At 44.5% G+C, this 12,746-nt stretch overlaps 1 protein-coding gene across 6 annotated transcripts in view; it reads right to left on the bottom strand.

The window, feature by feature from the left end:
• RTN4 (reticulon 4) overlaps positions 1 to 12,746 on the bottom strand; it is an 83,901-nt gene that overhangs the window by 47,434 nt on the left and 23,721 nt on the right. For 4 of the 6 annotated variants that reach the window (XM_073672292.1, XM_073672293.1, XM_073672294.1 and 1 more), the window contains one exon: positions 18 to 225. In XM_073672292.1, coding sequence (XP_073528393.1) covers positions 18 to 225 — 208 coding nt within the window. Of the gene's footprint in view, positions 1 to 17; positions 226 to 4,289; positions 4,437 to 12,125; positions 12,332 to 12,746 lie in introns of those variants that run through there. The other 2 variants (XM_073672295.1, XM_073672296.1) reach the window with 2 other exon arrangements.

The following is a 12,746-nucleotide window of genomic DNA, read 5'->3' as shown; positions in this document are numbered from 1 at the left end:
GTGACTATGGCACTTACTTGAATGGGTGTCCTTCATCGGATTTCTGGATAGCTTGCAGAACCCCTTTGTATATTCTAAAGCTGATGGAGACAGAGAGCAGGCCCAGGGCGATATATGCGGCCACGCTGACAATGCTAAAGACGGTCAGAGACAGCAGCAGGAAGAGGCTGACACCGAACACTGCTCCTGACTTCTTAATGTCCTGCCAGTACAGGAGGTCAACAACTACAGAAAAGGAGAAAAAAAGGAGAAAAAAAAAATAATCAGAACAGTTCTCAATGACCGAAACTGCAATATTCAAGTCCAGTAATACAGTAAAGTTGGCAATGAATGATCCAACGGAATCGGGGAGCAGAGTATAATATGAAGGTAGATCTTAGACATCGGTCTGCGGACTGCATGCTCCGCAGCTTTTCCCTCCATCCCCCATACACAAAATCTGAAGGGTGGAGGTCAGCAAGCTGCTGCCAGGACCAGCCCCCCTAGTAGTAATGGGATGATGAAATTCCACATCCCCGATGTGGATAGGGAGTCCCTTCCCCCACACACACACACATACACCGAATGCTTATCCAGTCCCATCAAAATGAATCAGTAAGATCAATCCCCCCCCTCCTTGAACCACATATATGGGAATCTATGACATGTAAATTCATTGACACCTTTATATCTCCCATAATTTGCCTTTTGTGAGTAATAAGAGTGTTTATTCATATAAGGCCACTTACGCGGCCGCCGTCTCCGGAGATTGCTTCCCTGGCCAGCAGCAGCCTCTTTAGCTTGATAGTTCACAGTATGTATGATGTCGGGCAAAGCTGACAGACAATGAGCTATCAATAAAGCTAAAAGAGGGTAATACAGGACGGAGAACAACTACAGACAGAGGCTTGAGAAGTGCTCAGTCACACCCAGAGCACTTAACACTCATTTGCTTAAAAATGAAAACTACTCAGGGAGGCAGAAACATAGGAGATATAAAAAGGTGTCGATGCATTTACATTTCAAAGACTAGTATGTCTATAATTGTGGTGGGTGAATTTTACTGACAGATTCTCTTAATTTCAACATTTTGGCAACTTTCCTGTCAATTACAGTTTTCCTTTTTTCTATAGTGTTCAGTACGTGAAGCTGGGTACATACTTACAGTACATCTATGGCCATCCCAAAACAAATCAAACAAAGCATTATCCACCTTAGAAAGCTTTACAGATGGGAGTAATTATAAAGCAAACCTCAAACTAATACTTAGCACTGGAAACCACACCGCCCGCTCGGATAGTCTCATCTTGGAACGGAAGTGATAATGTTCTGACCACTCGATTGTCAGAGTGAAACCTGGGATTCTCATTACGTCCGGTTGTGACAATCAGAGCAGGGGGTGCTTCCAGGGGTACAATCTCTCTCTTATAATGATCCCTACCCTTTAATAGTTTCCTTAAGTAGTAGATGACCTCTTTAAGCAATGCAGCACATTTAAAGTGCAAGAAAAGGATTGAGAAGGCAGAGTGTACATCAAATTGGGCACAAAAGGGGTTAACTGGAAAGAGAATCAAATACACATGCATAATATCCCCCGCAGGATACAGACGGTGTCAGACAATGAGTTTCACTTGCTTCTAAATATGGTTTAGTTCACAGTAAGATAAACATGGCAAAGACTCATTACTCAATAACGCACGGGGAACATGCCAAACATGAAGGAAACGCCATGAAGCGAAAGCACGTGGTCAGCTCCACCATGTATGAGAGGTACATGGATCTAGTGCTGCTTGTAGACCCATTCATCTAAGCCTTGGTGCACACTGTACGAGCCATATGATTAACCTAGAAGTGGTGAAAAGCTCCCGTTGCTGATCAGTCGTTTAATAGCCGGTTTCCACTGGCAGACTGCTCATCACTAATACATCCTCAGTTCAGAGGCCGCCACAGTTCTCGGCACCACCAGTCTTTTATAAAGCACGATGCACCGCCGAGAACAATGATCTTTTGCGCTGCCCAAATGATCATTTCACCCAATGACCGATCACTTTGCTCATTTGTTGGGTGATCGGCAGCCTGTTTACAAGCAAGATTATCAGGAAATGAGCATTCCTAGGAAAGCTGGTTTACGATATCTGCCCCTTACCTATCAGAGTGGTCACCAATAACCATTATAAGATCATTGTGTTAAAGGGCTCCTGGACAGCATCATCAAATGAAGGCATTGGCATTATGACATTTTGAAACTGTGAAACGGCATGAACTACAATTGCTAATTGCCCATCCCCCGCCCTGAGAGACCACCAGCTGGCCAGTAGTACACCAATCTCTCTGAAACTGAACTCACCATTTCTACTGGAACCTAGTTGTACAGAGGTGAGACACGCGAGCTCTCTGATGAACAGATGGACCCACACAATTGGGTGGGCTTACACACTAAGTGATTTATCTTCCCTCACACACAAACCCTACGATTTTGATGAGGACACATGGATGCTCAGTCCCATCTCCTGTCTGTCCCCTGATTACATCGGAGAACATAAGGATCGGAGGGTGGATTTCATTCTTCCAATCATTTGGTTCTCCAGGAGATAAGATGATCTTTCCTCTCCAATGTGCTACAGGCACTGTATATACAGAGGCCATAACTATAACCCTCCTCATCCAATGCCACATCCAGTCCTTTTCTAATATGCAAACTCTATAAGCAGATGATCATTACACTAACGATAGTCAATGGGTTTACCGAAATGGGGGATTGTGGACCTTTTGTAAGCAAAGCAAGCGATTCTAGAAAAATATTTTCAATTTTGAATATAATAGTCTAAGTGGCAGTACAATTGTGACTATTGCGTAGAGACAATATTACCTAGAAAGAAGTTTTGGAGGTATGGGAAAAGGACAACCATGTGGATTCTTTATGCACATGATGTAAATGACCATAAATAATCTAAACCTATAGGTCCTAAGAAAGCAATGCAGGCAGCCTAGTGGCAGACATAATCTGACAGGCCGGAAGGGGCTGCAGCATTTGTTCTTCTGGCTCGGAGCAAATTCTAATGAGGCCAAGCAATAGAAGCAGTGTATGGGGAAGCAGGGGATGAATGTCACCGAGAACTCATGGCAGCAGGAAAGTGACACCATGCTGACTCCAGTAATCTTTAATCCACAAACTACTGAAGCCAGGAAAAGTCTGCAGCTCCCAACATAGAAGGCAATGACAATGTTCCACTAGCACACAGCGTCTCACCGGCAGCCATTGCTCCACAGACGAATTATGTGGCCGTACGAGAATAAAACATGTGCTAGATTACCATATCATCGGAAATGGTTTTATAGCACTCCGCCAGGGCAGACATCAATACCAGTGCAGGGACCAGTCCTGATGTAAGATCGGACATTAACCTTAGCAATGATATAAAGTCTAAGACCTGATAAGTTGGGCTCGTGCCACCCACAACCGTTTATGGTACCACTTCACATCTCTGCCAGTTCAGGCTGTAGAGAGTCATACGACATGTAGGGATTGGGCGCGCGGTATCATTGCCGTCACCAAATCTCCCATTCATTCAAGTATACTGATAGCTGGCAACTAAAAGGTGCCCACTAGTGAAATGGATAACTTGTATTTTAGACCGATGACATATTGCCCAACTACTGGGATATATATTTTTTAGGCCAATACTAGATTTATTCAATGACTACCACTACTGGAATATATAAAGGGTATTCACATGGCAATAGTAATGCAGATCGGAGGCAGCACGCTACAGAAAGTAGAATAATAATATAACGATTGTCTATGTAATGGCAGTGCTGTCCTCCGACAACCCAGTCACAAAGTTACCAATCATCCCCATCAGACGGCAAGCAGCCTTTCAAAGACCCTCTAAACGCTATTCTTATGAGCAAGCGACAGAAATACTAAAGGATCGAAAAGGAGACTTGTATAAAGCGGCTGCAGCTGGCGACATTCGGTAAGGAGGGATGTAACAGAAGTGGCATCTGCTAGCACTAAAAATAGCCGCCTGCATCTATGCCGTCCATGTAAAGCTCCCGCTGCGGGAACACAGAGTCCACTCTCCAGAGTCAGGAATACGCTAGAAAGTCACCCAGATTTACAGGATCAAAATGCAAGAAAAAGCCAAGAAAATAAAACTGGAATAAAAAGACAAAAGTAGCAGAGCTTCCAAGAGGGAATGGAGGAAAAGCAATGTGTAAAAGTCAAACCACCACTAATACATGCAGGAGGGCAGGAGCGGAGGGTAGAGGGGTTCATGCACACATGTGAGCCCACACAAAGCACTGACCGCTCTTGGAGTCCATCTTGGAGCTGCTCGCATGCACTGGGACCTTCCACAGCTGACTGACTGCAACTCCTATCACTTCCTGCTGAGCGTTCAGGAGGTCAGAGTGAACACACAAGTGCCTGCTGTGACTCAGCCATGGGCAGAACACACCCCCAGACCCCAGACCAGCAGCATTCACTCCAAGCCAGCGCTGCACTCACAAGCTGGACACAAGAGGGGGAGGGGATCATGTGCACAAAGTCTGCCAGGACCAGATCATTACTGCAGCTCCAATGAGGTTCTCACTGATGTACTAGCCCAACTAGAGGGCAGCAGCCGGGGAGCAATGCCGAGTACTACACATACATAGCATTACCACCATGCCACCTGTATGGCCGACTTACAGAGCCAGACATGCTGGAGAGAATTTCTAGTTCTTGCATGCTTACTTTATAAGGGAGAAGGAGACGTCTGGCAGGAATAAAGCATTGCCATTGTCTCCCGCTGTACAGATTGGATTGTTTGCAGATGCAGCCAAAAATTAGATTTTTATCTAGTATGTATGAGATATATGCTGAGAACTCCTATCCACAGTTCCATTAAAAAAAAAAAAAAAAAAAAGGGGGGGGGCACGCTACAGCATTTTTTTTTCTTATTTAACCCTTTGCATTGCAACATCCAGAAAAGAAAAGGGGAAAATAAATAAATAGGTAGCTTAGTCGCCTCATGTGTACATAACCTTGAAGACAGAAAAGGAAAGCTTTTCCTTTTAAGCCACACAGCAGTGCTTCATATCTCTATGGCAAGTGTAATAATAATCTTTTTATTTATAAAGTGCCAACATATTCCGCAGCGCTTTACAATTCCGACAATTTCCAGACATTATGGGCACTGTCCCCATTGGGGCTCACAATCTACATTCCCTATCAGTATGTCTTTGGAGTCTGGGTGGAAACTGGAGAACCCAGAGGAAACCCACACAAACACAGGGAGAACATACAAACTCCTTGCAGATGTTGCCCTTGGTGGGATTTGAGCCCAGGACCCCAGTGCTAACCACCGTGCTGCACACTACATATGCCCCCTTTAGCCATATATTGGCCTAGCCTAAAGGGCACTCCTCCGGCTCTTATCTCTATATGATTTGCCAAAAAAGAAGTTAAAAAAGCAGGAAAAGCTACTACATCTACTACACCAAAGCCAATTTCTTAAAAGATCAAGGTTGTCTGTCGATTTCCTAAGTAATTGCCCTAAGTTTAATGTGTATGTCAGGAAATGCTCCCAATACCTGTGACATGAACGTATGCATCATCCAAAGGGTCCAGAGGAGAAAATTATGTGTACTACCCCAAATCAAGGGTACAAAGAAATTGAATACTGGAAGCATTTGTTTCCCTTGTTACAATCTTTTCCAGGTTTTTGCTTTAAAATATAGATACAATATACCGACCACATTTGTAGTCCCTGAACGAGGCCGTAAACCAAGTTTCATCCCTCTGCAGCTTCTCATGGCATTGTATTCATCAATCTCAAAATGAACAAAGCGTGAGGTCTCCCTGTTAAAAATCTCCTTCCCCATCCCCACGGGGCAGCAATAGAGGGTCCCCCCAGGTACCCATCCCCACGGGGCAGCAATAGAGGGTCCCCCCAGGTACCCATCCCCACGGGGCAGCAATAGAGGGTCCCCCCAGGTACCCATCCCCACGGGGCAGCAATAGAGGGTCCCCCCAGGTACCCATCCCCACGGGGCAGCAATAGAGGGTCCCCCCAGGTACCCATCCCCACGGGGCAGCAATAGAGGGTCCCCCCAGGTACCCATCCCCACGGGGCAGCAATAGAGGGTCCCCCCCTCTTAATGCAGCAGCGCTAGAGGTCCCCTCTTAGCCGCCCCCCCCCCCCCCTATAGTGCAGTGCCAGAGGTAGCCTTAGATAGATTTTTTTTTTTGCACTATCTACACTGTGTGCAGAATTATTAGGCAAGTTGTATTTTAGTGGATTATTTTTATTATTGATCAACAACTATGTTCTTAATCAACCCAAAAGACTCAAATATCCAAGCTTAATATTTTTGTAAGTTGGAGTGGGGTTTTCTTAGATTTGGCTATCTTAGGAGAATATCTGTTTGTGCAGGTAACCATTACTGTGCAGAATTATTAGGCAACTTAATAAAAACCAAATATAATCCCATCTCACTTATTTTCACCAGGTTAACCAATATCCATGCACAAAATTTAGAAATAAAACATTTTTGACATGCAAAAACCAAAAAAATTAGTGATCAGTATAGCCACCTTTCTTTACGATGACACTCAACAGCCTTCCATCCATAGATTCTGTCAGTTGCTTGATCTGTTTTCGATCAACATTGCGTGCAGCAGCCACCACAGCCTCCCAGACACTGTTCCGAGAGGTGTACTGTTTTCCCTCCCTGTAGATCTCACATTTTATGATGCACCACAGGTTCTCTATGGGGTTCAGATGAGGTGAACAAGGGGGCCATGTCATTATTTTTTCTTCTTTTAGACCTTTACTGGCCAGCCACGCTGTGGAGTAGTTGGCATGCATGTGATGGAGCATTGTCCTGCATGAAAATCATGTTTTTCTTGAACGATACAGACTTCATCCTGTACCACTGCTTGACGAAGTGGTCTTCCAGAAACTGGCAGTAGGTCTGGGAGTTCAGCTTCACTCCATCCTCAACCCGAAAAGGTCCCACAAGTTCATCTTTGATGATACCAGCCCATACTAGTACCCCACCTCCACCTTGCTGGCGTCTGAGTCGGAGTGGAGCTCTCTGCCCTTTATTGATCCAGCCTCTGGCCCATCCATCATCCATCTGGCCTATCAAGAGTCACCCTCATTTCATCAGTCCATAAAACCTTTGAAAAATCAGTCTTAAGATATTTCTTGGCCCATTCTTGACGTTTTATTTTATGTTTCTTGTTCAAAGGTGGTCGTTTTTCAGCCTTCCTTACCTTGGCCATGTCCCCGAGTATCGCACACATTGTGCTTTTTGATACTCCAGTAACGTTGCAGCTCTGAAATATGGCAAAACTGGTGGCGAATGGCATCTTGGCAGCTTCACGCTTGACTTTCCTCAATTCGTGGGCAGTTATTTTGCGCCTTTTTTGGCCATCACGCTTCTTGCGACCCTGTTGGCTATTTGCCATGAAACGCTTGATTGTTCGGTGATCACGCTTTAAAAGTTTGGAAATTTCAAGACTGCTGCATCCCTCTGCAAAACATCTCACAATTTTGAACTTTTCAGAGCCCATCAAATCTCTCTTCTGACCCATTTTACGAAGGAAAGGAAGTTGCCAAATAATTAAGCACACCTTATATAGGGTGTTGATGTCATTAGACAACACCCCTCATTACAGAGATGCACATCACCAGATTTACTTAATTGGTAGTTGGCTCTCAAGCCTATGCAGCTTGGAGTAGGACAACATGTATAAAAAATATCATGTGATCAAAATACGCATTTGCCTAATAATTCTGCACGCGGTGTATCTCTCTATCCTCCTCAGGTTTTTGCTCTATAAAAACGCAGCAAAACCTGATACCTATGTATTTTGCTGCATTTTTGCAGATACCTATTGCTTTCTATGGGTGAAAAAAAAACCACTGCAAAAACACTGAAAGAAGTGACATGCTGCATTTTGCAAAAAACGCAGCAACTTACCAAATCAGTCAGGGGAAAAAAAAAAAAAAAAACAAAAAGAAAAACGTGTGTGAATGAGACTTGCGAAAACTCAGACTTACGGATACTGTAAAATGCAGATGAAAATTTGCATATTAAAAAAAAAAAAAAACAGCAGCAAAAACGCAGTGTGTGAACATAACCTTAGAGAGGCCATGCATGACTTCTCCTATATACTAAGAAAACTATTTGTACATCTATGGGTGGCCGGTAGGGTTGAGCGAGTATGTTCTGTCCGAGTATGCTCGGGCCGAGCTCCGAGTATTTACAGCTGCTCGGTGATATGGTTAAATCGCTCCCATGTGCATGATTTGCAACTGTTTGACAGCTTTATTACATGTGAGTAATGTCTATTTCTTACACATTCCTCACATGTAATAAAACTGTCAGGCTGTGTGCCCACGATGCGTTTTTAATGCGTTTCTGAAGCGTTTTTGCAGCTGCGGAAACGCATTAAAAACACATGGTAGAAGAGCAGAAGTGTTCCCCAATGATAATCGGCATGTGCTGTGCACATGCTGCGAAAATTTCCGCTGCGGATCATCATTGCGGAAAAAAACACAGCACTGCCAATTATTTTGTGGAAATACTGCGTCTTCGCTGTCATTGACTTGCATTAGAACGCGCAAATTCCGCAAGACTGCATCTGTACTTGCGTAATTGGAGCGTTCTAATGTGCGGATTGTACCCGGGTTTGGAGGAGAGGAGAGTCTCATCCACACCCGGGTACCATTAAAAAAGCTGTAACAAAAGAATAAAATAAATAAAATGTATATTTACCTTCCGGCGGCCCGCGCTGCGCTCTTCCTTGCTTCCCAGCACTTCGCGGTGGATTGAAGGACCTGCGCTGACGTCAGAGTCATGTGACGGGTCACGCGACGTTGATGTCGGCAGGTCTTTCAATCCACCGCTGCCGACAAGGGAGAACGGAGTGAGCAGAACACCGGGGGCCATCGGAGGGTAAGTATACATTTATTTTTTTATTTTAACCACTCTCTCGGGTCACACTATATAAATCCATGCAGTTTGCATGGATTTATATAGTGTGACCTAGTTGTCACAAGCACTTTCCAAGTGATGCTAATCGCTTGGAAAGCGCTAGTCAATCCGCATGCGGAAAAGTCAGTGAATAAAGCTTCATTTCTGCATGTCCCTGGCAGGAAAACGCATGTACAATCCGCATGCGTTTTTTTCTGCCAGGGAGATGCAGAAACGCTCAGGAAAAATCCAGAGCATTTCTGCATCGTGGGCACATAGCCTCAAACAGTTGCAAATCATGCACACGGGAGCGATTCAAACATATCACCGAGCAGCTGTAAATACTCAGAGCTCGGCCCGAGCATACTTGGCGAAAGGGTTAATAGAACATACTCGCTCAACACTAGTGGCCGGCAAACTCCTGTGTAATCAAAAACTTGGGCAGCAAACCTTTATAATGACTACAAAATGCACAATACAATCTGCTGAGGCATAAAGCACAAATCCAGAGTCCATGTAATAGAAATCACAGCGTCACACAATTGTATAAGCTAGCTCCTAACTCACAGGATATTTGTCGTTAAACCCTTCTAACAAGTAAAAACTGTAAAGTAGAAAACCCCTTAAGTTCTACAATACAAAAACTATATAATGAATAATCAGTTTACACCAAGTAAATATTCATCTGTAAAAAACCTTATAGGAATCAAAATCTGCAAATTCAGAAATGGAGAAGCAGCAGAGAATGCTACAGAAAATCTGCCGAGGAAGTTACCGGAGGAAGTGCAAGATCATGTGTGCCCCGCAGGGGACAGTATATGACGCCTACTATGGGATATTCAAGTATTCAATCCACCATCTATTCCAATTCCTATTAATTGTGAACCATTGCTGTTGGTTTATTTTAACGTTCCCTCGCTTTTCTAAGATGGATCGTTACAAAGCCTCTCCTCTCCATTAGCATTAATCACAGACAGCACATGCATTGCCACTGATGCCATCCGTGTCCTGTACATGATTTTCCCGGACCCATAGACTTGTATTCGGCCCTGCTGCGTGTAGCAGAAATGCTCACTTGCTATGAACACCGACTGCTAGGCGGTGTTCGTAGCATCCCGGCAATGACAACCACAGAGGTCTTCTGTAGACCACAGGTTGTCATGCCAACCCATCGGCGACCCGAGGTCATGTGACATGGGCGCCAACGGGCAGGATTAGTGACGCGCTTCCGGCGCGGCCATGTTAAATGCTGCTGTCAGATGGACAGCAGCATTTAACATGTTAACAGCTGCAGGTGGATCGCAATTCCACCCGCGGCTATTAGGGGTACATGACCGCTGATCAGATCAGCTGTTATGTGCCAGGAAGGTGTAGGCTCGGCGCTTGAGCCTGCATCAAAGGGGGAGACACGCCATGTGCTGTACATATACGCCACATGTTGTGAAGGGGTTAAAAGGAGTAACCACCATTTTAACTTTTATTTCATAAATCAATAGTACACGTGAAAATAAGCAACCCTAATATATCTCAGAGATATCTGCTTCTTTCTCTGACAGAATTGATCAGTTATCAAAATTCTCAATTCTGAGGTAAAATCTGTATTAAGTGGAGACTTTCCCTTTACTGAGAGGAACCGGCAGCTGCTATGGATACAAGTCTATGTAGAAGGGAGGAGGCAGGAGCTAGAGACATGTCTAGAGTCTGATGGGACCCCCACTGCCATCTTCATCTCAGTAATGGGAAAGGGTCTTCACCAAATACAGATTTTACCTCAGAATTGAGAATTTTGAGAGCTGCACGACCATCTCCAGCCCCACCCAACCCTTGTAGACTGAGCCCTCGCGGGCAGGGACCTCTCTCCTCCTGTGCCAGTCGCTGACTTGTATTGTTCATGATTATTATACTGGTTTTTATTATGTATAACCCCCTTTTCACATGTAAAGCGCCATGTAATAAATGGCATAATAACAGATCAATTCTGGCAGAGAAAGAAGCAGATTCCTCTGAAAAGAGATTACAAATTTATGTAATTAAAACAGTGGTTACTCTTTAAATCCATCTTTCCACCATGTCTTGGTGTAGAGTCATGAGGGCCCCACACACATTAGGCGTCAGATTATCCTGTCGATAGCAGCAAATTCAGGGTATTAGGGCCAATGTAGACGACCATATACCTCAGACGAGTGCTGTCCATCGTTTTGACAGATAGCAATAGTCCCCATGTTATTCTATGGGACTGTGCACGTCAGATTTTTGCAGACTCAAACAATGGAGATGATGATTTTTTCTCCATCTTCTCATCCAAAGGAATCAGATGACACTCTACGGACACTGATCAAACTCCGACCAGTGTTTGATCAGATCATCATTAGCGGCCTGATTCGCTCGGATGAGCATATACGCCCATGTGCATGAGCCCTAATACTCATTCAGACCCCCCAGCCCATCTAAATGCACCTTAAGCATTTGTGCTTGATGACTTGATAAGATTAGGAGTAATAGGAGGGGGTGGGGGAATACTGCAGAGTAATTGACCTTTGCACTGCAGACTGATTGCTCCATAAATTGCAGTCTAGTCTGATAATGAGGGTGAAAGCAAAGGTTTTTTGATCCCTTGTCACAAAACGCCCTTGTGAGGTCATTTTTTTGCACACCCCCACCCTCCCCATACATATACAATAATTATATAAATTATATCACTCTTAAGACTGGATAGGTATTGTACATAGATGTGCAGCACATCAATGCAAGTGTTAATTTATAAAGGGTACTTTGCGTAGCACTGAGTATATCTGTCCTGACTGACCACATGACGGAGGGCATCTTGCCAGCAGGGGAGGCAGATTAGTGCCAGCAGGGAGCACATTACCCTAGATGATTTCTCATGTAACGTCCAAGTGTCAGCAAAACAGCGAGCAGTATAAAAGGTGGTGGTAAAACAAGAAGTGGTCAAAACAATGGAAAGCCATGAAAATAAAGCGCATTGCCCAACACCCATGTAAAAGGAATTAAATCTGTAATACTACTGTAGCTGCTGCTAGTAAATGCACATACTCAGAGGCAAAAGCTGCTTAGCACGTCTTAGACTAAACCTTTCCGAGGGACAACAAGTGGCTGTGATTTACTCTTGCAAATGGCGCAGGAAAAGAAAAACAAAACAAGAACAGAAACTGTACCTTTTTGCCTCCAGGTGCTCAGCTCGCCGCCTGCCATCTCTGATGAAGAATAAGACTCAGTGCTGGTTACAGTGAAATCTGCAGCATACCCCTACAGCAGAGCCGATGACGCTGCCTGCAAGCCTCAGACATGGACTGTGGACTGGCGAGCAGACAGATTACCCTCCGCTCCAGTGCCCAAGGGTCACCTGACTGCCACATGGGCGTGCAGCATGTGATGCACACAGGAGCCGGCCACCACAATCACTAGCCCAGAGCACGGGCTTTATATGCCCTCTGCTGACAAGTACAGACTGACAACACAATATAGCACTTTTCTAGCTCAAATCTATGGCAACTTTTGTCAAAAGGGTGTGTACCATGTTAAAGAAGCACTCCCCCCATCAAAGTTTTTATCCTCTTAATATATTGCAGTCATCATATTATACAGCACTGTGTACTTACAATTGCTCATTTTGTCTTTCTACACAGTAAATTTCTCTGCTTTATGTAGAAACAGGAAGTCTCATGTCCCTGCAGAAATCATTCCCCTCTTCAACTCCTGACCCAGCTGTGCTCACATCCCCTGCCAGGGACTTTTGCAGTGACTTATGACTCATACAGGGAAAATTGACCCCCTGT

This window comes from Phyllobates terribilis, unplaced genomic scaffold (genome assembly GCF_046119375.1).
Source record: "Phyllobates terribilis strain yellow unplaced genomic scaffold, ASM4611937v1 Scaffold_3__8_contigs__length_932513732, whole genome shotgun sequence".
In the NCBI taxonomy this organism is placed as follows: domain Eukaryota; kingdom Metazoa; phylum Chordata; class Amphibia; order Anura; family Dendrobatidae; genus Phyllobates; species Phyllobates terribilis.
This window is presented reverse-complemented; position numbering and strand designations above follow the sequence as displayed.